This window comes from Vipera berus (genome assembly GCF_964194415.1).
Source record: "Vipera berus genome assembly, chromosome: 6".
Taxonomy (NCBI): Eukaryota; Metazoa; Chordata; class Lepidosauria; order Squamata; family Viperidae; genus Vipera; species Vipera berus.
The window spans coordinates 77,951,870-77,976,334 of NC_138208.1; the positions used below are offsets into that span (position 1 = coordinate 77,951,870).

The 24,465-nt window shown below is 45.0% G+C and overlaps 2 protein-coding genes across 2 annotated transcripts; both read right to left on the reverse strand.

The window, feature by feature from the left end:
• Positions 1-262: 262 nt before the first annotated feature.
• Positions 263-2,403, reverse strand: TMEM121B (transmembrane protein 121B). Its single transcript, XM_081332024.1, has one exon. The coding sequence runs from the start codon at positions 2,145-2,147 to the stop codon at positions 546-548; it is 1,602 nt and encodes a 533-aa protein (XP_081188150.1). The 5' UTR covers positions 2,148-2,403; the 3' UTR covers positions 263-545.
• Positions 2,404-7,734: 5,331 nt separating this feature from the next.
• HDHD5 (haloacid dehalogenase like hydrolase domain containing 5) lies at positions 7,735-21,046 on the reverse strand. The gene is made up of 8 exons (XM_081332025.1): positions 20,831-21,046; positions 18,264-18,470; positions 16,799-16,911; positions 14,304-14,397; positions 12,905-12,938; positions 12,521-12,695; positions 9,339-9,527; positions 7,735-8,871 (listed from the first exon to the last, which is right to left on the reverse strand). The coding sequence occupies exons 1-8, from the start codon at positions 20,972-20,974 to the stop codon at positions 8,514-8,516; spliced, it is 1,314 nt and encodes a 437-aa protein (XP_081188151.1). The 5' UTR covers positions 20,975-21,046; the 3' UTR covers positions 7,735-8,513.
• Positions 21,047-24,465: the final 3,419 nt, after the last annotated feature.

The window sequence follows — 24,465 nt, forward strand, 5'->3', positions numbered from 1 at the left end:
CTCTCTGTCCAGGCATCCATTCCATAAAGCGTTCTATCCCTCTTGACTACAACTGCATGGACATCCTTGCCCTGCTGGAATCACCATAAGCCAATGTTCACGTTATGAGCCAAGTATCTACAGGGAAGTAGTTGTTGTGTGGCAGGGTTTTCAGAAAGCAAACTGAGATTGGGAATGGATTTGCGAACGATGACAACAACAGAATGGGAAAGCCCATAATTAAGACTTGACCAAAAGGAAACTTCACAAATACATGGGGGAAAGGTATAAAGACTACAAAGTAAACACAAATTAGAACCCCCATTTTCCCGCTGCATTCAGTAAGTGACCAACACAGTTATGGAGAAGGAGTAAATTTGGTGGGACAACTGAATGGATGCCATCTATTGAAGGAGGCCTAATAACTGGACAGCTGTAAACACAAAATAACCAGAGAGGGCCGGGCAGCTAAACAGCATTAAGAAGGAATACAGTTTACAGCAGGTGGAATGGGTAGGATGGAGGGAGGGCCCCCAGTCTGATTTTGAAGCCCCCTCCCTTTGTCCTCAGCTCTGGGCAGTGACAGCCAATGTGTTGACGTAGCCATGGGGCCCCATGTCGTTCTCTGAGATGCAGTGACTGAGCTGGCCAGCCCCGACGCCCGTGGAAAGGACGGGCACGTTCTTGCCCTTGCCTCCCTGTCCGCTGGCAGAGTGGAGAAGGTAGCAGGTCTCCATGGCTTCCAAGCCCCGGCAGGCCAGAAAGAAGAGGTTCTTCAGCATGAAGATGGAGAGCGGCTGCTGGTAGCGCACCAGCAGGAGGCAGCGCAGGGCCAGCAGCGGCGCATCCAGGAGTCCGGCGGGCAGCAGCCAGTGCAGAGCCAGGCGGCCCGCGCCGGGGGCCCGCGGCGCGTTCAGCTCGTAGAGCCAGAGCACGGGCGAGGCCAGGCACAAGAAATAGACGGCGATCAGAACGTACCGGACGGGCGGCGGCAGGGGCAAGGCGGGCCGGCCCGGCTGCAGGAGCAGCAGCTCCAGGAGGGTGAAGCTGTCCAGCAGGTCCAAGCAGGTGGCCAGGAAGGCGGCGGAGGCGCGGTGCTGGGGCGGCGGCTGGGGCGGCAGGAGCAGCTGGCCGCCGGCGGGATCGGTGCTGATGGCGCGCAGGAGGCAATAGAGCAGCGGGGCCGAGAGCGCCAGCGTGATGCGGAAGCCCGTGGCGCCCAGCGGCAGGCGCAGCTCGACCAGCTCCAGGATGGACGTGCCCAGGATGAGAGCCGCCTTGGGCGTGAAGGCGATGGCGTAGATCAGCCAGGCCAAGTGGGCGTAGGCGAAGTCCCCGCCCCGCGGAGCGGCTCCCGTCTTGCCCCCCGAGCACGCCCCGCCGCCGCCGCCTCGGCCGCCGTACGGGCCGTGAGCCAGCAGCGGGTGCAAGGGCGGGGGCGGCGGGTGGCCCCCCGCGGCCCCCCACGGCCGCTCCCGCCGTCGCGCGCGGCTGTTGCGGCAGAAGAAGATGCTCCAGCCGGCCGCCAACACCAGGTCGGTGGCGATCCAGCTGCACCAGTACAAGTCGGTGACGGCGATCAGGTAGATGTCCAGCAGCGCCCCCTGGCCCAGCAGCAGCACCAAGGACAGCGCCTGGTAGCCCCAACGCGGGCCCGACGGCCCCCCGCCCGAGCCCCCCGCCCACAGCAGCCCGGCCGCCGGGCCCGCCGCCGCCGCCCCCGGCCCGGCCAGCGGAGTCCCGTACAGCTCGCCGGCGGTCATGGTGCAGCCCGACGACGAGGAACTGCTGAAGCCTGACGAGGCACAAGCGGCGGCGGGAATGGCCACTACGGCCGCCGGCGAGGCGGGCTCCTGCGCCGGCACCAGCGGCTTAGCTTCTTCCGCTCCGCCTTCCTCGTCCTCGTCCTCCTCGCTGCTGCTGTGGCTGCGGCTGCGGCTGCTGCTCCGGGTCCCGGTCGAGGTCGAACTGGAAACCGAGCCCCGCCTGCCCCTCCGGGTGCCGCCGCTGGAGCTGCTGCTGCTGCTGACGCCGCCGCCGCCCAGAAAGAGCGGCTGCAGATCCCCGCCGGCGGCGGCGGCGGCGGCGGCGGGGGGAGGCGGCGGGGGAGCCTGGAAGGAGCCGGAGGAGGAGGAGACCGAGCGCTGGTTGGAGACCACCCGGTGCATGGTCAGCCTGAGCCCGCTGCCCAAGGCGACGGGCGGGCCGGCGGGCCACAGCCCTCCAGCCCGGGCGGCCAACAGAAAACCAGCGACCCTGCCCGGCGCAGTCCAGCCACGGGGAACGCGAGCGCTGGGCGGGCGGGCGGGCGGGCGAGGCTGAGCGAACGCGGAGACCCGGCCTGGATCGTCGGAATCCGGGGAAACCCGGAGCGGATCGGCGCGGAGGAGGAAGAGAAGGTAGAGAAAGGGCAGAACCGCTGGGGAGAGGGAGAGGCGGCCTTTGAGGGTCCCGGGCGCGCTTTGTCTGCTCCGAGGAAGCCGCTGCCGAGCCGCGGAAGAACGCGGGCAGGGGCGGGCGCGAGGTAGGAGACATTTGGGAGCGAAGCCCCCCCCCCTCCTTCCCGCGCTCTTCTTGGCAACTGGGTGGGCAGCCGGTGACAGCAGCACATGAGTCACTTACTTGCTGGAGGGGGCAGGAAATCGTTGCTTAGCTGGAAAGGCAGTCTGAGATTCTGAGTATCTCCCTTTCCCCCCACCCCCGACTTTGGGAATTAAGGAGGGGTTGTTGGAAGAGACTCTTGTCCAACATGGAGCCTACCCACCCCATGAATTCTGTGACAACTGTCCGAAGGAGTCTTTCTTGAATTCACAGCCCCCAAGTTGCTAGCCTGTTGACTTAAGTCTTAAACCACTATACCAAACTGCCTCTCCAAGAGTTGGACTACAGTTCCTATATCATCTCCAGAGAAAGTATTGTTGTTGTTGTTGTTAGCTGCGAAGTCGTGTCCGACCCATCGCGACCCTATGGGCAACATTCCTCCAGGCCTTCCTGTCCTCTACCATCTTCTGGAGTCCATTTAAGCTCACGCCTACTGCTTCAGTGACTCCATCCAGCCACCTCATTCTCTGTCGTCCCCTTCTTCTATTGCCCTCGATCTTTCCCAGCATTAGGCTCTTCTCCAGTGAGTCCTTCCTTCTCATTAGGTGGCCAAAGTACTTGAGTTTTAGCTTCAGGATCTGGCCTTCTAAAGAGCAGTCAGGATTGATCTCCTCTAGGACTGACCGGTTTGATCGCCTTGCGGTCCAAGGGACTCGCAGGAGTCTTCTCCAGCACCACAGTTCAAAGGCCTCAATTCTTTGGCGCTCAGCCTTTCTTATGGTCCAACTTTCACTGCCATACATTGCAACTGGGAAGACCATAGCCTTGACTATACGCACTTTTGTTGACAGGGTGATGTCTCTGCTTTTTAGTGTGCTGTCTAGATTTGCCATGGCTTTCCTCCCCAGGAGCAAGCGTCTTTTAATTTCTTGGCTACAGTCCCCATCTGCAGTGATCTTGGAGCCCAGGAAAATAAAATCTGTCACTACCTCCATTTCTTCCCCATCTATTTGCCAGGAATTGAGAGGGCCAGATGCCATGATCTTGGTTTTCTTAATGTTAAGTTTCAACCCAAGTTTTGCACTCTCCTTCTTCACCTGCAACAAGAGGCTCTTTAGTTCTTCTTCACTTTCTGCCATTAGAGTGGTATCATCTGCGTATCTTAGGTTGTTGATATTTCTTCCGGCAATCTTAATTCCAGCTTTTGATTCATCTAGCCCTGCCTTTCTCATGATGTGAGAAAGTATAGAGGGCGTCAGATGGAGAAAGGTGACTTTTGCGTTAGATTGCTTTCTGCTTTACACACTTGTAAGCCCAAGGTTCCAAAGGGGGCTTCTTCCCCCTTCTCTGAGAAGGACATTTAATCCTGCCGGTGGTCTTTGGGCAGAACTCTTTATGACCCTGTCCTCGCCCAACCAGAACAGTCTGGCGTGATGCGATATCAATGATCCTGAGCTGCTAGTTATTCTTTGCAGCATCCTCTTGGCTACTTGAGAAAATTTAAGCCTGCCATGTGGAAGTCAGTCAGGAGAAACCTATGTTGCTGGGCTACAATTCTGCAAAGGCACAAAGAGGACTCCAAAATGTTTAAAGTATATTTAGAGTGTATTAAGAAGATTTGTGGTAAAGAAAAACATGGATGGGTGTTAGGGTTAAAGAACTTGGATTTAGAAGTAGCAAAGAAGGACCAATAGATAGTTCCCTTCTAACAGGGAGGAAGGAAACCAAGTATTTGTCCTGAGCACAATAGAATAAAACCAAATTATAACACCAGACTATGTAATTAGTCTATGTACTTAGAAGTTCGGCATCCTACAATCTGAGGTGGGGCTTCTCTGTTCTTGCCCACAGACAGGCAATTCTCTTGAACAGAAGAAAAGCTTCCAGCAAATTTCTTCCTATTTAGCTTCAAAGGGAGGAGAATTATTCTTGCTTAGAGATTTGCCTAGGTAGCCCCTTGTGAACATACCTTAACAGAAGCAGAAGAGGGGGGGAAATCTACAGATCAATTGTGTTTGGATCTAACAGGACTTTGTTGAAGCTTGCATTGTTAGACTAATGCCCCAAAATGCAGCGTGGATTTGCAAAGTGTTCAAATGCTCTAGTACAAAATACAAATCCACTGCAAAGTGACATCAGGCACAGCTATCTGCCCAAAAAAAAACAAGGTTAAAAAAGCAACTTACATCACAATGTCATGGCCCAAATGTGGGCTTTTTTAACCAGTCTTTTAATGATATAATATTTATTACAATTGATATAATATTTATTACAATTTATAACAATAAAAATTAATACAAACTAAAAAGAAAAAAATAAGGTCTAGCTTTTTACTTTTTGGTCCATAGATAATGTTAAATGATAGTAAGACAATAACTACTTTTATGACTAAATTATTTGATACAGTACATCATAATTATTCTTCTAATACCACTCATACTTTAAAAAGGATTGAGACTGCTGGGAGACAGAACAGAAAACCTAAGCCAAAATGTTGTTAAAAAATAGAAAAAAACAGACTTCACTCTCTCTCTCTCTCTCTGAATATTGCTTGAAAGTGCAGGAGTGAGAATTTTATTCTCCAGATTATCAAGAGCCATCTTTCTTTAGAGCAAAGAGTCTGATTAAGGGGGGAGTGTTTTAAATAAAACAGCCGAAGCCCACAATTATGCCTCACAAAATCTGTCAAGAGGTAGCAGGTGCAGAAGGGAGACAAAGAGAGTAAGACAATTGGATTCCTCTTTAAAAGTGCAAATAGCTGTTTCAGTGGGAGGGGAGGGATGACACTCCTGAGACAGTAAGCAGTTTCACAAGCCAAATTAACATGCCAAGATGGTGCTGAACACTCTCGGCTCAATGGCTCTCATGTTGCTGATTTTCCAAGCTCTTCAATGGCTAATTCCTATTTTCCATTCTGTTCAGTTTGCATCTCATTTCCCCTCTTCTGTCTCTTCACTGGCTCCTTTTGTTCGACACCTGAACACAAGAAGCCATGTTTTACTGACCTCCTTTCAAAGGATTTGCTGCAGCTCCCCAGAATTGGTGGACCAAAGAGGTCCTTGGTCGCCTTGTCCAGAAATCTTGACCGTGGATTGCATCTGGAAAATTTGGATTGGAATCTAGTGTCCTACACTTTAAATCCAAAATTCCAGCTTCTCTACTCTAAAGCAAGAGAGGGCAGGTAGTCCTTGATTTATAATCCCAATTGGGACCAGAATTTCTGTTGCTAAGCGAGGTGATTGTTAAGTAAATCATGCCCAATTTTACATTTTTTGCCATGATTAAACAAATCACTGCAATTAAATAAATTCAGCTTCCCCCATTGACTTCGCTTGTTGGAAGCAGCTGGGAAGGTTGCAAATAGTGATCACACGACCCTAGGATGCTGCAACTGTTTTAAATATATGCTGGTTGCAAAATCCGTCATGTGACCGTGGGGATGCTGCATCAGTCATAAATGTGAGATTTGTCACTTTTTACAGTGCCGTTGTAATTTCAAATGGTCACTGAATGGTTGTAATTCAAGGACTATCGGGATACCCTTCCTTGTAAGTAACCTAGGTATGTACATGACTAGATCTAGATTTCTAACAAGAAACAAGAGGTTTAGAGGGAAAGGTTGAGGTAAACACACAGCCCTGATTTAAATGGGTGCCCCACACTTTATACACATACAAGTCCAGAAAGGGAAGGTCTATCTGGGGGACAATTAACACTATAAATCAGAGGTCCCCAATCTTTTGGGCACCAGGGACCGGTTCCGTGGAGTGGTTTTTCCACAGACCAGAGGGTGCATGGTTTTGTGTGCTGTCTGCATCTTGTGGATGGGGCTTTCCTTCTTTGTGCGGACTGGTTGCTGGCATGCCACAGACCGGTACTGGTCCACAGACCGGGGGTTGGGGACCCCTGCCATAAATTGTAGGTTAGCACTTAATATTGGGTTAGAGCATCTGCTTCTTAAGGTATTTTTCTCTAGCCCCCATAATTTCAATTTTCTTTAAAAGAAGTCCTTATGATCTTTCCATCCCCCACTTGCTTTGGCGTAAAGACTTGTGAATGACAGGATTTGTCAGTGAAGTACATCAGATTGATGGGCAGTCAATCAGTGACATCAGTACACCTGAATGGTTGGAAATGGAGGATGAAGACGCAATGATGGAGTCCAGGAGCAGGCAGGAAGTCTGTTCTAAAAGAGCACACCAAACTTCCTTTGTCACAGAGACAGTAGGAAAAAAGGAACTTGGTGTAGCCATCTTGAATACTGCAGTGTAATTTTTCTTATTTTCTTATTCCTTCTATTGCAAATAAAGTACATGCACAAATCTGAATATTTTGTAAACTAATGATCAATTTCTGATCAACATTATATGGAGAAAGGATGGCAAAAACAAGCTGTGAAAATATCCAAATCTTCTGCTAACAGCAGCATGCTCATATAAGTACAGTATTATTATCCTCTTAACTATTATAATGTGTGTTGGATATGTTCTCCACCTTGAGTTATTTGTAAAAATAATGGAGGTAGGTTCTTTTGCATTCATTATTCAAAAAACCTCCTGAAGTCTTATACGCCTTGCTTAATTTTGTGTTTGTGTGTATTACTTTGTACAAATACAATTTTATTAGTTTTATATGAAACATTATATATGTAGAAAAATCTGTCTATAGAAAATACTCTTTAAAAAGGTAAACTGCTCTTAAAAAGATGATCCTGGATAAATTTCCTTAAATATTTAAATACATTTTATTTTTATTTTTTAAATAGATGCACTTATTACATTTTTGTATCTTACTTTTCGTATGAAATGATAGATCTTACCTCGTTTAGAACTATGGTTGTTAAGAGGATACAGGTAAGACCTTCAAAAGTGCAATTTGGAGGGCCTACACCGCTTATGGCAAGTAGAGATAAATATTTAAGGACTAGTAAAATGAGGTAGTCATGAAGAAAATCTGAATTAGTTACTATGGTACCTACCAATCATGATCCTCTAATTCAGGGGTCCTCAACCTTGGCAACTTTAAGACTTGTGGACTGCAACTCCCAGAATTCCTCAGCCAGCAAAGCTGGCTGAGGAATTCTGGGAGCTGAAGTCCACAAGTCTTAAAGTCGCCAAAGTTGAGGACCCCTGCTCTAATTTATATGGCATAAAGCAGCATTCCTATTGTGACAAGAGGTTCCATAGCTTCCAAGTAGCCGATTTATTATAAATGAACTTATGATGCACCTTTAATATGTCAGTCATAAATTTGTGAGGAAAAAAGAAAAACCCAAAAAGTGTACAAGCAGTTATCAGGTTATGACCGCTGGTCAGCAACTGTTCAAATTTGCAGTGGCACTAAACAAGGGGGATATATGACAGGTCCTCAGAGTTCTGACCAACAGTGTCATGCGGTCATGTGATTGCGATTTATAACCTTCCCCGAGGGCCCTCCACAAGAAAAATCAATGGGAAAGCTGGCAGGAAGTCAGAAGTCGCAGTCATGTGGAGTTGTCATTTAACAACCCACGTGGCCCTCACTTTGCAACAGCAACTGGAAACATGTGTAGCAATGGAATTCCAGTCTCAATCTGTTGTAATCTAAGGGCTACCTGTAGTAGCACTCTTGACCCTGGATTACAGTATTTAGACAGGATGCCCCATCACAACAAAAATGGATGAAACAAAGCCACAAACGGATTATTCAATGGCTGATTGTATTTCAGGCAAAAAGAAGAGTTTTAAAATCCCACAGATGTGTATCCTATGAGATCACCAAATGATCCCTTCAATTACAAAGTCCTTACACTCTGTGGCCAAGTCAACATTAGCAAAGGAGATTAATTTTAAACTACATGGTTGACAAATCCAGGATTTGAAAAAATTGTTTAGTACAATCCCTACCCCCCAAATAAAATTGGAGAATTTTCTTTGCCTTTGGCGTGAGTTAAAACAAGAAAAATATCAAGTTTTCTTGCATCTCTACTTCAGATGCTGCTGGCAATAGATTGCTCATTCTTGTTTCCAACTCTCTTTTTGAAATACAAGTTCCACAGCATCATTCACATCATGAACAACGTAAGAAGCTTCCACCAAGGATGGATCAAAATGGAAATCACGATGGCCATGGGACAGAGTCTTCAGGATGTTCTCAGGGTCACTAGGGATGTCTCCATGGGGATTGTAGACCCCGGTGCAAACTAGTATAGAATGGCAGCTTTTTGCAGAGCTGATTGAGATATTGCAGTCTCTCTGTGCCTCCAGATGTTTCTCACTCTCTGCTGCCATAGCAGTTACATTTACCTCAGCCTGAGTCTGGAGGTAGCGGTGGTAGAGGTTGGCACCATAAATATCAGCCATTGGATTGTCCCTATAAGTAGGGTTAAGATGTAAGAACACAGTAGGGTGGGGGCAGAAGAAATAGTAGTTAATATATGATTTTTGCCAACCATTAAATCATTCTTCTTGAACATATTATCTATCCTACAGTTGCGTTGTGACCAAAACTCCTCAATTCCAAGTAGCACAAGTGGGTCCAAATAGCACATTTACAATTCATTATTACACTTGCCTCCACCTGAGACAATTATCCATACTCTAACCATGAACTTTACTGCTTATAAATAGAGACTCCAAGATCAGCAGGAACAGAGATTAGGTTTCCACACTGCCTGGTTGTGCATTGTGCTTAGCCACAAACCATGGCTTATGCACCATGGTTGGATGCATATAATTTGCTCAGCCCAAACCAACAATGAACAACACAACGCTCCTCGCTGTTTTTTGCACTAGGGCAAAATCTTCCTCTTTCCAAGCTAAGACAGGAGGGCTGCTTACCCAATAGCATAGAGCTGGTGAAGAGGGGATGACCATCCACAACTCTCCATCTGCTGCTTGAGCACATGTTCAGCATAGCGGTAAGTAACAGTGCTGGGCTTGCCCAACAGGGCCTCGTACTTCAGTTCTTTGCCTGTCATTTTCTTGTAGATGTTCTCCAAACAGACAAGAAAGGTGCCATGGCCGAACCTTGCCAATAGAAAAGACAGTGGGACAGAGAAAAAAGAAGTCAACATATACGCTGACTGATCGGAGTACAACAGTTTGCCTTATATGTATCCTGGATTAAATATACCATATTTCAATGTCTTAAGCACTGGCCTCAGCAAGTGGAGTGGATGCAGGATAAGACCTAATTAGTACTTCCATGGAGAATCACCTAAGAATCCCGGACCTATTGGCTAAACTGGGAAGAAGAGAGCTAAAACAGGCCACAGTAAATTACTTCCATCACACTGCCTAGGACTGCTTAGATGGGGGGGGGGTGTCTTCAAACTTGGCCCTTTTATGAGTTGTGGACTTCAACTCCCAGAATTCCTCAGCTAGCGTGCCTGAGTCATAAAAGTTTGAAGACTCCTGGCTTAGATGCTGTTAGCAAGCACCGGGGTGTTTTTGTTTTTACTTGCTAAGTGACATACATTGGGATGTTCACCCATTACTGATATTTGCTCTTGCAAAATTCAATATTTGCTGCTGTTCCCTTGTTGGTGATTTGCTCTGTTACCATTAGACTACAACAAAAATGTTCTCTCAGAACTCCCCCCTACTAGATAGAAAAAATAACCGGATTTCTCCAGAGAAAGGAGAAATTTTCCAACAATTGGCTAACTCAGAAATGCCTGGACATAAAAGCATCATAATGGGGATATGACTCAAAAATCCCTACTCCTGGCTACCGCACTGTGAGCCATTATTAGTGAGTCCATAAGAAAGGCCCACCCAGCAGTCTGACTGCACAAGTTGAATGATATAAATGAAAGTGATATTTTAAATATTAGAATCCTAAACTATAATGACTTTATAAACAAACATCAATCCCTTAGGTTTGGCCTGCTAGTTCACAGGTGCTAACACTGTAGTACTTTCAGGCCCACAATTATATAGCCCCAATTAGGCAGCAGCAGCCTGTACTAGTTGTAGCTCCTGAATTGACTTCAAGCAAGCCTACGAATTGCAGCGAACAAATAAGAGAAACTAAAAGATCAACTATCACAAGAATCTAGGCCAGGGTAGGCAACCTTGGCTCTTTTATGACTCGTGGACTTCAACTCCCAGAATTCCTGAGCCAGCTGGCTCAGGAATTCTGGGAGTTGAAGTCCACGAGTCATAAAAGAGCCAAGGTTGCCTACCCCTGATCTAGGCTATCTTGGTGCAGGTAGAATATTAGCTGGCATATCAACTGAAGCTGGGCATCAACCCTTCTTACCGCCAAGACCACCTGTACTTTTAGTGACTAATTGGAATGAAAGAGAACCCCCTCCCCCTCCAAGGAACCCAATTCTGGTAAAGAAAAGAACGCTAACCTATTGAGTGCCTGCTATCTTTCTACCTCCCAGAATGGAGAACTAAGCTATGTCCATCTTATATGGATTCAGCTTCAATATAGTGAAATCACCCAGCCATTATAAACTTCCGAAAATACCAATCATCTGAATAGTGTTTCCTAATTTAGCTGGAAAGCAGACACAAAACTGGGTGTCATCTGGCAATTGGAAACATCAAATTCCAAGTCACTGGAGGACTGTTACCTGTAGGTTTATATAAACATTGAACAGCAGGAGAAAAAGAATAGATTTTTGTGATATCCTGCATGAATCAAGGAATTCCACAGAAATATGAAAGTGTCCTTCTCTGATGATGATTTTACAAGTAGGACTCACATCCTGAAGACATTTTCCCTCAACTCTTAGAGTTCTGAATAACTACATCATTGGAAATATTATTTTCTTGAGTGAGATACTGGAGAGTTGATGGCCATCAGTCACGTTTCAGGACTGGATATAATACATGCAGCCTTATCTACTTTGATGGGTGACTGAGAGGAGAGGCCTAGGGCAGGACTTTTCAACCTTTTCACCCACTGTACCACTTTTAGGATATGGTAACATCCGAGTACCACCAGTCGCCTAGCAAGGTGTCAAAAACTTGATGACAAAAAAAAAGGAAAAAAGTGATGTAGTACAGGCAGTCCTCGACTAAACAACAGTTCGCTTAGTGACCAAAGTTACAATGGCACTGAAAAAAGTGCCCCCCCAAGCCACAGCCGAGCAAGACACCTGCCTGCCCACCTGGCGGTGCTCTTCCTCCTCTCCAAGGTTTTCATTGTTGTGAGCATTTCTGTTGAGGATTGGCAGCAGGGGTGGTGTGGGGGGGTGTTTGGTTTTCATTCCCCCCGTCTGCTGGGTGGTTACAGCAGATTTTGGTCACTTCACATGACCCTGGGACACTGTGACCGTCATAAATATGAATCAGTTGCTAAGCACCTGAATGTAAATCACAAGACCCTGGAGATGTTGCAACATTCCAGCTGATCGGCGCTTCTTCTGGGCTTAGCAGAAGCGCCGGAATCAGCGCCGAGCTCCAGCTGGAGCCTGGCGCTGATTCTGGCGCTTCCGCTGAGCCCTGACAGCCCTGAAGAAACGTTGATCCTGGCGCTTCCGCTGAGCCCTGACAGCCCTGCAGCTCCAGCCATCTCTTGCTCAGGCTTCTGCAGTGCTGCCACCGGTTCAGCTCATTCCCCTCCCTTGCTACCACTTCTCTAGGATGGTCGCGTACCACCTGCCAGGTGCCGATGTCTGGCCCTGGCGCTCTCTCTCTCTCTCTCTCTCTCTCTCTCATATATATATATGTCTGGCCCTGGCGCTCTCTCTCTCTCTCTCATATATATATATATATATGTCTGGCCCTGGCGCTCTCTCTCTCTCTCTCTCTCATATATATATATATATATATATATATATATATATATATATATATATATATATATATATATATATATATATATATATATATATATATATATATATATATATATATATATATCAGCTTCCAGCTCATGCAAGCTAACTGGGAAAGGCATATTCTACCAGAGATTTATCAAGAATGCTAGTGATACTTGGATGGGTGGGAGAAAACGATTAAAAAAATGTAATTGAGACATCACTGCAAGTCATTTTGCTCACCTTGGCATCTTGGCTTCTGCCATCCACAAGAGGTCCATGTTGCAAGCAATGATAGGCAGATGTGGATATGGTACAGAAGCTAACTCTACTCCTGGATTCCCATTGCTCAGGAGCACATCAATAATCAACTGAAGACAGGTTTCCCATCTTACTGGCTCCCCCAACAGAATTATTCCTAAAGTTGGAGAAAGCCAAGCAACTTTTTCAACAAGGGATTCTGCATGGCACACTTTTTAAAAATTTTACAATATCATTGGATTGTCCACAACTTTTTTTCTACTGCTATTTTTATTTAGTGCAGCTTGATCAAGACCATAAATTAAGTCTGAGCTAAGAAGAGCTAACTGTATCCTTAAAACTGCAAAAGTGCCCAACAACAGTTACCTTCTATGGTGGGAAAGTCAACGGTTGGAGGAGGCTATAAAAAAAAAGAAACAAATTTTAAGCAAATGAGCCAAGGTATTGCCAGAGAAAATAATCAAATTTAGAAACAAATTCTGTTAAGTCCATAAAGCAGGAGAGGTCCAGTTGGATCTTATTTCCCTCCCAGAAATTCCATTCCCCCCCCCCGTTTCTTTTTCTGAACAAAATACTTCCTTTCTAAGAGAAATGACAAAGGGAAGATAGCAGAAGACTTAGCTTCAAATTAGCTGATGAGACTTCATTGTTCCAGAACCCTGCCCCTGATCTCCTTAAGGGCTTTTCTTATGTCATAGCTATGAAGGAGTGGCATAACTTGGCTTCATGTGGGCTCCCCATATGAACATACAAAGATCCAGGTCTATAGAGCCTGCGTCCTGAGCACACTTTTGTACTGCAGTGAGTCTTGGACCCTTTACGCACAGCGAGAAAGTTAAACACCTTTCATATGCGCTGTTTCCGACGTATTCTTGGCATCACCTGGCATGACAAAGTTCCAAATAACGCAGTCCTGGAATGTGCTGGAATTTTTAACATGTGTACACTATTGAAACAGCAATGTCTACGCTGGCTTGGGCATGTCGTGAGAATGGCTGATGGTCGGATTCCGAAAGATCTCCTGTATGGAGAACTAGTGCAGGGAAAGCGCCCCAGAGGGAGACCAGAGTTGCGATATAGGATATCTGCAAGAGGGATCTAAAGGCCTTGGGAATGGATATTAACAGCTGGGAATCCTTGACCTCTGATCGCTCAGCTTGGAGGCTAAAGACACAGCATGGCCTTCTCCAATTCGAAGAGACACTTGCGCGGCAGGCTGAGGCAAAGAGGCAGTCCCAGAACCAGCAAGATCTGGGGGCTGGACAGGGGACAGACTTTACCTGCCCTCAGTGTGGAAGGGACTGCCACTCTCAAATTGGCCTTTTTAGCCACAGCAGATGCTGCTTTAGGACCCCTTTCTAGAGCACGATACCATAGTCTCTCGAGACTGAAGGATGCCAATGATGGGCTCCCTCTATAATTTATAATATCTATAGGCTGTGATCCAACCAATTCATTAATTTCAGAATTAAGTCAACAGGCTTTCCCAACTTGACAGAATATGGACAAATAGGGGTGCATGTTAACTGCAAAACCTAACTTTGTCTAAGTTGAGAATAGCATTTTTTAAAGCCAGATAATGTTCTTCCATCAGCACTACTTCAAGTTAGGTACAATAAAATCCTCAGAGCAGAATGCATTTGTCCATGTGGCAATAAGGAATTTGAAACTATCTTACACATATTATTATGTTGTAAATGTTATAGGGACATAATCTATATTTTCCCCCCTATATCACACTTTTCTATGCCCAGTTAATACTTGCCAGTTCTTTAGGTCGCCGCTTCTGATCAACCATATCCAACAAAGGAAATGCTTTCCTAATGTCTTCAATGGTGAGAATATGCTGAAATCCCAAACTATTTCGAATGGTCAAGGAATAGCATTTTTTTTCCCAAAGAAAAATGATCAGAAATATATATTGTCCTTGACTTACAACCACTTGTTTAACAACATCTTGAAGTTAAGACCCACTTGGGGCAAAGTGACTTTCAACACATCCTTAAAGTTACAACCAAATCCACCACCCATGCAATCTTACGATTGGCAACCAACTCACATCTAGATGGTTGCAGCCTCTTGCGGTCATGTGATTGCAATCTGTGACCTTCCCAACTGACTTCTGACAAGCCAAGTCACTTGGGGAAGCCAAATTTGCTTAACAACGGTGTGGCTTTACATAACAGTGATAAAAACGGTTGTAAAATCAGGTCTGATCACATGATGATTTACTTAAGAACTGCATCACTAGCAACCAAAATTCTGGTCCTAACTGTGATCGTATACCAAGGACTACCTGTAACAGAATCTACTAACAGGAAATCCATACAGTAGAGTAGTAACTGCAACCTTTTTTAAAGCCCATCATTCTCTTGCTGGAAAAACAAGAATAAAACCAGCCCCAGAGAGCTTGGGACTGGTTTATCCAAGAGACCATCTTTTTTCAAGAGCCTCTACCCATCCAACTTAAGCCAACAGATTGGGCATGCTGCAGATCCTGTCAGCCAAAGTGTCAACTAGAGGGAACCAGAAGATGAGCCTTATCTGCTGTAGCCCCTGCTCTATAGAACATCCTCCCCTCAGAGATAAGAATGGCCCCAACCCTATCGGCTTTCGGCAAGGCTTTAAAAACTTGGCTATTTACCCAGGCCTAGTGCTCAGAATGTGTTAAGGGCCTTGTTATTTGGCTTTACTGTTAGTTGATTAATCATCATGGCTGCAGTTTGTATTTATTTATTGTGTGGAAGTTTACCGTTTAATGTATTTTAATTGTTATATAATGTTAGAATTGTAAGCCCCCCAGAATCACTTGGTTGAGATGTGTGGCTATAGAAAATAAATGAGTGAATGAATGAAAATGGAGCACAAGAAGAAGAGGTCTGATGATGAAATAATCTAGGAAAAAAATTGGGATTGAATTTGAACTTGAATTTCGGTTGTTAAACATCTGAAATTCCACAAACTACTTCCTCTTCCAGAAGACTAACTAAAACTGTTGGAGGACAACAAAAAAAGCAAGGAAACTCTGATCTAGAGAAGATGAAGGTCCAGAATTTCCCATAATGTTTAATCTCTGGAAAAGAACACTTTGCACAAGCCTAGTTTCGCAATCTTCACAATTAACTGGCACTCCAAGAAGCTTAGGAAAGCTTTCTCACCCTTGTTTCCCCATATCTTATGAGACCTGTTTGGAGGTTTTAATTCAGTATCTTTGAACTCATTGCTACTGAAATTCTTTCCCCAAGAGTTCATGTAAGATGCATTAAAGGGTAACCAAAGTCCCACAACCCAACTTTGTTTACCTCATATGACTATTCTTGCTGGGTTGCCATTTATCATAAATTTTAACCAACAGACCTTTCCGATTAATGCAAAATGTGTACAATTTTTCAATTTTGAAACCTAACACCCCATTTTGAAGGAGAAATATATGACCATTTTTTCCAGGATTGTTTTGGGATTGACATGCATTTCAATAATGATTCCCTCACGTACAAAGAAGTGATGCATAGATTAATTAATTACCATCAACAATCACTAATTTGGTTAGAAATTTTGCATTGTTACGGACAGTTTGAGCAGATATAATAATCCACCTTAGATAAGACCCAGTTTTCTGAAAAAAGACTCCAATACTGGGAAAGCAGAAAGGAAAGTGAAGATGACCAAAAGCAAAATGGCTCGCCAAAGGTACAGTGGAAAAAACTGCAAGATCTGAAAGACCAGCCAAGGACAGATCATGATGGAGAAAATCTATATTGTCACTAAAATCTGACAATGATTTGACAGCATGTAATCAGTCAATCAATTTATGCAAAAATATGTTCCTCACAGCATCACAGTGTTAACTTATTTCTTCCTCATATCCATAAAACAGATGAAGCCACATTTTGCTTGGGATCACTTATTGAGTGACAGGGGACTTCAAACCCCATCTCCTCACTACATCCAACATTCCAAAGTAGCACAGGGATGTTGGCCCAGAACTAGTGAGATCTAGGTTTAAGTTGCCATTCCTCCATGAAGTTAATTGTGTGATTTGGGTCTCTCACTGTACCTCCATCTACCTACTTGTTTTTGTGTGGAGAACAATAAGGGGAAATCTCCATGTCTGCTATCCTGAACTTTCCAAGGGAAAACAGGGTACAAAAAGAACAAATACATGCAGTTGTGCCTGTTATATAACAGTGTTTCTCAACATGCAGCTAAGGAAACGGGAGGAAAAGGATCCGAAAACTTTTGGAAACACAAAAAGGATACTCCCTGGCATTCTGTTCCACTGGGCCTTGTCCACACACGAGCACACACTTGTCATGGAGCTGATGGAAAAGTCGCAGTGGGCTATGGGAAAGAATTACCCGTTCGGAAGATACCTGGAAAAAATAGAAAGGACACGATAGCTAACCAACATTTTACGCGGCTGTTTAAAAGACTTCCATCATAGATAATTTGCCTGGTTAATGCCTAGGTTATTTCCATCCCATTCTAAAGCAGATTGAAAAAGTCAGCTTCCTGAAAGTCACCTAGATCCAACGTTTTCACTGAAGGACTACTACACTATTAATGCATCAGCTTGGAAATAAGAAAGAGTCAGTTTGATTTAGTGCCTAAGGCACCAGGCGAGAAGCCAGAAGACCGTGAGTTCAAGTCCCACCTTAGGCATGAAAGCCATCTAGATGACTTTAGGCCACTTTCTCTCAGCTCAACCCACCTCACAGGGTTGCTGTTATGGGGAAAACAAGAAGAGGAAAGAGTATTAGATATCTTCAACATTTTGAGTTATTTCTAAAAATAATAAAGTAGGGATACAAATAAATAAAATAAATAAATAAATAGGAATAATATCCAACAAATGGATTATCCAACATACATTTTATTTGTATCCCATCTTTATTACTTTTACAAATAACTCAAGGTTATTTTCCCCATAATAGCAACCTTGTGGGTGTTTGGGGCTGAGAGAGAAAATAAAGGGCCCAAGGTCACCCCACCAGCTTTCATCCTAAAGCAGGATTAAAACTCACAATCTCCATTTTTAGCCTGGTACCTTAACCACTAGATCAGACATGTCAAACACAAGGCCCGGGGGCCAGATCCGGCCTGCGAAGGGGTTTCATGTGGCCCGCAAAGCCATCCTGGAAACAGTGAGGGAACGGCCCCCACTGCCTTGGCCCTGGCCCAGAGACCCTCCTCCTGCCAGAGACCCTCAGATCTGTCCCACTCCTGCCCAGGCCCCCATAGGTACCCTTGATGCGAACGATGTAGAGCTGGCCACGCCCACCCAGTAGGCCATATGCACTTTAGCCACGCCCACCCAGTAGGCCACGCCCACCCAGGCCACACCCACCCGGCCCCCCGAGGGCAACCGCAATGCTGATGCGGCCCTCAATGAAATTGAGCTTGACACCCCTGCACTAGATAAACTAATATATGCAATATTAGCTGTACTAACTAAACCAATTCTAGAGATTCTGTCAGTTGAGCCGATCAGTTTGGGATCAAGTCCTATCAACTTCAGATACCAATGGCCAATTATAAGGGAATAGAAAACTTGCAGTCCAAAATAAGTTGATGCAATGAGTTGTTTGCTCTTGCTCTAAGTTTACAATCAGACACTATAGGTTTCTTTTTCCTTACAAAGATCCCACACAATGATCTTCTTAATGGTTCAGAATTCTACTCTTGTAGTCAGCCATTGAACTAATAACATAGGTAATCTTGATACCTTAAATCCAAGGGCTTCCGTCAGTTCCTCAGCCTTGCTATCCCGAGAACAATTCCCTGCATTGGTTACAAATGCAACTGGCACACGGAAGTGGCCCTTCACATTGGTTAGTTTCTGGAATGCCTTCTTTGCAGCAGGAATGACTAACCGGCCCCGTAAAAGCACTCCATCAATATCAAAGAGGAATCCAAATGAAGGAGATGTCAGCTGTAGTGGCAAAGATTCAAAGGGATTGGATTATGTGCCATGTTTAATTTTAAGGACAACAGCTAGACTGAGTTGCATTAATAGCTTTAACAAGACTACGTTACCAAGAAAAGATAAACAAAGGCAAATTAAACATTTCCAATAATTTAATTAATAGATTTCAACCATTCTCTATCACATGTTCGACGTAGTAATAAAGAATGCTGCTTAAAAGTTAACACTAAAAACTCGTGCAGTCAATAAAAAGCTGATGTAAAAAGCATCCCTGATTATTAACAGTGGCTTCTCAAGAAACAATTCATTTCACAAGATCTCCAAAGAAGTGGGCTGTACTTGATTTTTTAAAAAAAGTCAGGAATGAGATACATAATAATAATAATAATAATAATAATAATAATAATAATAATAATAATAATAATAATAATAATAAGTTGGAAGGGACCTTGGAGGTCATCTAGTCCAACCCCCTGCTCAGGCAGGAAACCCTATACCATTTCAGGCAAATGGCTGTCCAGTCTCTGCTAAGCTCCAGCAAATTATTCCAGAAACCGGGCCCATCATTGAAACGTTCATGTCCACAACATGGTTGGGGACCTCAAACTATTATATCAATAGGTAAGAGACTTTGTAAGAAAGTCACTTGGAGATATCTATATAGTAACTGCAGAAATCTGTATAGTAATTCCGGAAGGGAGTGTGGACATGAGAATAAAAATAAAAAGTTTTCATTTCTCTTCCTAGCAATATTTCCTCAGATTAGTGCTCCTCAGCTCCTGTCAACAGGGAAGAACAGCTTCCTATTCCCCACAACCAGGTCACCAAGTGCGGTGGGTGAGCAGAGGACCCGAGGGCCACAGGAAGGTCAAGGAACATGGGGCTGCTGACTCTTGAAATACAGATCTGGGGAATACATCTGACAGCGTTTTGCAAGATGATCTTCCATCCCCAGTAACCTTCATACAACTACAGTTGAGAATCACAGTCACAGCAGGACAAGGAATCTGGGCCCCAGAACCAACTTCAACTGCTCAGGCCACTTCTGAGATCAGGTGGATGCACCTGTAACAACGCAGACTAAATAAGAAACCCAGTTACCCAGAGTTAACCATTCCTTTCCACCCATCTTGCCACAAAAGTGAATTTTAAGCCAATCCAGTTAAGACAGGTAGTCCTCGACCTGCGACCACAATTGAGCCCAAACTTTCTGTCGCTAAGTGAGACAGTAGTTAGGTGAGTTTTGCCCCATTTTATGACTCTTCTTGCCACGGTTGTTAAGTGAATCAATGCACTTGTTAAATTAGTAACAGGGTTGTTAGGTGAATCTGGCTTCCCCATTGACTTTGCTTGTCAAAAGGCTGCAACAGGGGTTCACATGATCCCAGGACGACGCAAAGCCGTCATAAATATGAGTCAGTTGCCAAGGGCATCCGAATCCCGGTGACCAAGGGGATGCTGGTGTTAAGCGTGGAAAAGGGTCGTAGGTCCGTTTTTCCCCAGCGATTTGCTGTAACTTTGGTCACTAAGCGAACTGTTGCAAGTCGAGGACTACTTGGAAGTGGAACCGCTTCATTGGGGATTATGGGAGCATGCCTACTTTCCACCCATTTTCCACCCCATTACCTGAACGCATGGTTAATTACGGTTGCCAATGCTTAACAGTGAAGGCCTCAGGAGCTGCAGCTCAAATCAACTAACACCCCCCCCCCAGGGTTCTCTGATTTTTAGCAGCCCAGCTGTTGATGCGCAGGGGAAAACATCTGGTGTAAGCGTAAGAGGGTGTTTTTTTTTGAAGTTTGAGGAATGGCATTTGTGAACGGTGGGCTAACCTCAGATTTGGTCTGGAGCAAATGTTGGGAGACGAAACGCCAGCCTCTAAAGTGGCTGGTTGGTGGTGTTAAAAGAAAACTAATTCTATTTCTATTTCAACTTGTATATTGTCTTTTAAATTTTGCCCTGTAAACCGCCCTGAGTCCTTCGGGAATAGGGCGGTATATAAAACTAATTAAATAAATAAATAAATACCCGGTGAAAGAAGGCGTGCCACGGGGAGGCCCCGCTGGCTGGGTGAGCGCAATGGCGAACTGTGCTCGCACGCACTTGGAGGTCACCAGACCGAGAGCCGCGCTTACAACGCCCGGGCTTCAGAGGGATCCCCTTCCTGGCTACCGAACCGTGCTCGAAAGAGAAGCGGCTGGAGGCGAGCGCGTTTGCCCGGCGGCGACTCTGAAGCCCGGCGGGCCAAGGCGAAAGAGCTTGGCTCCTTTTTTGGCCCGGCTGGGTCTCCTTGGAAAGGTCACCGGCCAAGAAAAACCCCAACGCCCAAGCGCTCGGGAGGACGACCGGGAGGGCTCCGCGCTCACCTGATGGAGCCCGGAGGCTGCGGTTGCAAAGCCTCGGCTAAGGCTGGAGAAGCGGCCAGCCCCGGCCCTGCTCTGCCCCGCGCCGGCTCGCAGCGCCCTTCCCAGCGCGGCTCCGCTCACAGGGCGCCAGCAGCGCCAAGCCATCCGCCCGCCCGCCTCGCTTCCTGCCCAGGCGAGCGTCGCCCGCCTGCCGGCCGCTGCCCGCGGGGGGAGAACCTGCGGGCAGCCAATCTCGGCCGGATCACATGGAGCGCAGGGAGCCGGCGGCGCTGGGAGGAGCGAGGAACTACAGTTCCCAGGTTCCTATGCTCGCGGAGAGGAGGGAGGGGGAGGTGAGCAAGGGCTCCCCTGAACACCCCGAAGTCAGTGACTCCTTTCCTGGGGAACGAGATCGATCCAACCCAATAAACTCACTCATGATCAATCCAAAGCAGGGGTCTTCAAACTTGGCCCTTTTATGACTTGTGGACTTCAACTCCCAGAATTCCTCAGCCAGGCATGCTGGCTGAGGAATTCTGGGAGTTGAAGTCCACAAGTCATAAAAGGGCCAAGTTTGAAGACTCCTGATCCAAAGGAGCCCAGGATACAAGGCTGCGTCCGAATCGCCGGCTTCGCCCAGCTGAATAAGAAACAGGGCCTGTCAAACTTGGGCAACTTTTAAGATGGGCGAACCGCTGCCCTGCTCGCTGGGGATTTCTGGGAGTTGAAGTCCACTTGAAAGCTGCCAAGTTTTGAGAAATTCTGGATTAGAAGGAGCAGCTGCGGGTCGGCCCGAGGAAGGGTGCAAAGGGTTGGCAGAGGAAAAAAAAAAAGGACCGCGGAGCGAAGTGCGGCATCTTTCACAACTAAGGGCCACCCGCAAATATCCTCTGGAAGAAGAGGGAGATAAATGGTTTTTGGGGTTTTTTTTGCGCAATAAAATAATGCATTTTTTTTCCTGATCGGTGTTGAAACATGTTTCCCCCCACCAAAAATAAAGGTTGAGAGACTAGACCAGGGGTCTTCAAACTTGGCCCTTTCATGACTTGTGGACTTCAACTCCCAGAATTCCTCAGCCAGCGTGCCTGGCTGAGGAATTCTGGGAGTTGAAGTCCACAAGTCATAGAAGAGCCAAGTTTGAAGTCCCCCATGGACTAGACCAGGGGTAGGCAACCTCGGCTCTTTTATGACTCATGGACTTCAACTCCCAGAATTCCTGAGTCAGCTGACTCAGGAATTCTGGGAGTTGAAGTCCATGAGTCATAAAAGAGCCGAGGTTGCCTACCCCTGGACTAGACCAACTTTTTTTTTCCAAGTTCTCTTTATTCCCTGCCTCCTACAGTTCTGCACAACTCAACAACCAGCGCACGATCAGGCGTTGCTCATCACAAAGGAGACACTATTCCATTTTTCAGTGACACCCCCCGAAAGAAAGCGACGGTTTTTATCGACACGAAACTTAGCAAAATCTTCGACAGCCTCAAGTCCAAAGGGCTTTCATGGGTTTATGCCCAATTCATCTGAAAGCGCAGGCGCCTACAAATTAGTCTTTAAATTATTTTTCTGATGCATTTTGGAGCTTGTAGTTCTAACGTCCTTCAACTCTATGCGTTCCTGATTGGATAACCCCAAACTACATCTCCCAGAATGCAAAGCTCTTCCGGAAGAGTTCAGAGTATAATTAGTTATTTACGTAGAGGGGTTTGGGGTCGTTTGTTTTTAATGCTGGCGGCAATATAAATTACAGTACTAAGTTTCAGAAATCTAATCGTGGTTCAGATTAAAGGAAGGGTTAGGATCTAGGTATTACAGTAAGCAGAAAGCCAGGAAGCATACAGTAATATGAATTTTTTTCTCTTCCCTCCCCCGATTAAAATTCAAAATATGAATCAGTTATTTGGGCAGGAGAAAAAGTGGCGTTTGTTGTTGGGATGTGTCCTATATTTGCTGACGATTTCAGAAGACTAGAAGATACATTAACTAGAAGATAAAGTTTTCAATAAAATGTGTATTTTCAGTAAAATAACACTGATTATAAAAAAATAGCTCACTTTTCTTTATTATCAAATTCATCTGGGTAGTGTTGATATCTGAAGCAATGACTTATTTAAAAAGTATCTGCAATATTGTTTCACATTGTCCCACTGGGAACCTTTTATTTATTTAAGAAAATTACCCTAGATTTACAAGGCATTTCATAAAAAATTACCACAAAGAATTATAGAACTAGAAGAACTCTTAGGTTCTTGAATCCAGACTTCTGTTTGGTGCAGGAATCCAAACTCAGGCAACCCTATTCCTGGTTATTATCCTGGTTGTGCCTCTTCCGTAATGGTAGTGAAAAGAAATGGGGGCTTTGTCAGGCATATGTACCTAAGAATAAGTTCATTTAAACTATGTGGAACTGAATTTAAAACTGGGTTTCTCAACTGAGGTCATTAAGAGTTCTCTGGAAGATCATAGTTAACAGGTTGTCCTTGAGTTAACAACAGTTCATTTAGTGATTGAAGTTACAACAGCACTGAAAAAAGTGACTTATGACCATTTTTCACACATATGAGTGCTTCAGCATCCCCTTGACTATGTGATCAAAATTCAGATGCAAATTCAGGTGCTTGACAACTGGTTCATATTTATGACGGTTACAATGCCTAGGGTCATGTGATCACCTTTTGTGCTCTTCTGACAAGCAAAGTCAATGGGGAAGCCAGATTCATTTAATATTAACACTGATATTAGCAATGATATTAACTGCAGAGAATAATAATAATAATAATAATAATAATAATAATAATAATAATAATAATAATAATAATAATAATAATAATAATAATAATAATAATAATAATAATAATAATAATAATAATAATATAACATGGGGTGGAAAAAGTTGTCGAGAATGAGAGGGTGAAGATCTTGTGGGACTTCCGAATACAGATCGCCATTTGGAACACAACAAGCCAGATATCGCAGTCATAGAGAACTGAAGCATACAGTTGATTGATATCGCTGTACCAGGAGATGCCAGTCGAAGAAAAAGAACTGGAAAAAATTACAAAATACCACGACCTGGCCATCGAAACTGCGCGATTATGGATGAAATGTGTAACAGTGATACCCATTGTCATTGGGGCACTGGGAACTATGTCCAAAAACTTTGCAAAATACATCAAGAAATTGCAGCTTCCTGCAATAACTCCAGCAAAGCTACAAAAAACTGTGCTACTTGGAACATCTTACATTGTAAGGAGATACCTGGTTGATACCTAGGATGCTGGCAGCAACCCATGTCAACCATTAGTGCCAATCAATTTGAGTGTTCAGTTGACTGAGTTTCATGTTTTATGAATAAGTTTAATAATAATAATAATAATAATAATAATAATAATAATAATAATAATAATAATAATAATAATACCACCAATAGTAATAGGCGCCTTGGGTGCAATCCCAAAACAACTGGAGCACCACTTGAACACCATTGGCATTGACAATTACGCCATTAGTCAATTGCAAAAGGCGGCTTTACTAGGAACTGCTTCCACCCCGCGACGATATCTGTAATACCATCAAACATCCACATCTGCCTATCCCAGGTCCTTGGTAAGGACTCCTATAGGTAGACAAAAATGCCAAATCCAGTCTGAACATCTGGC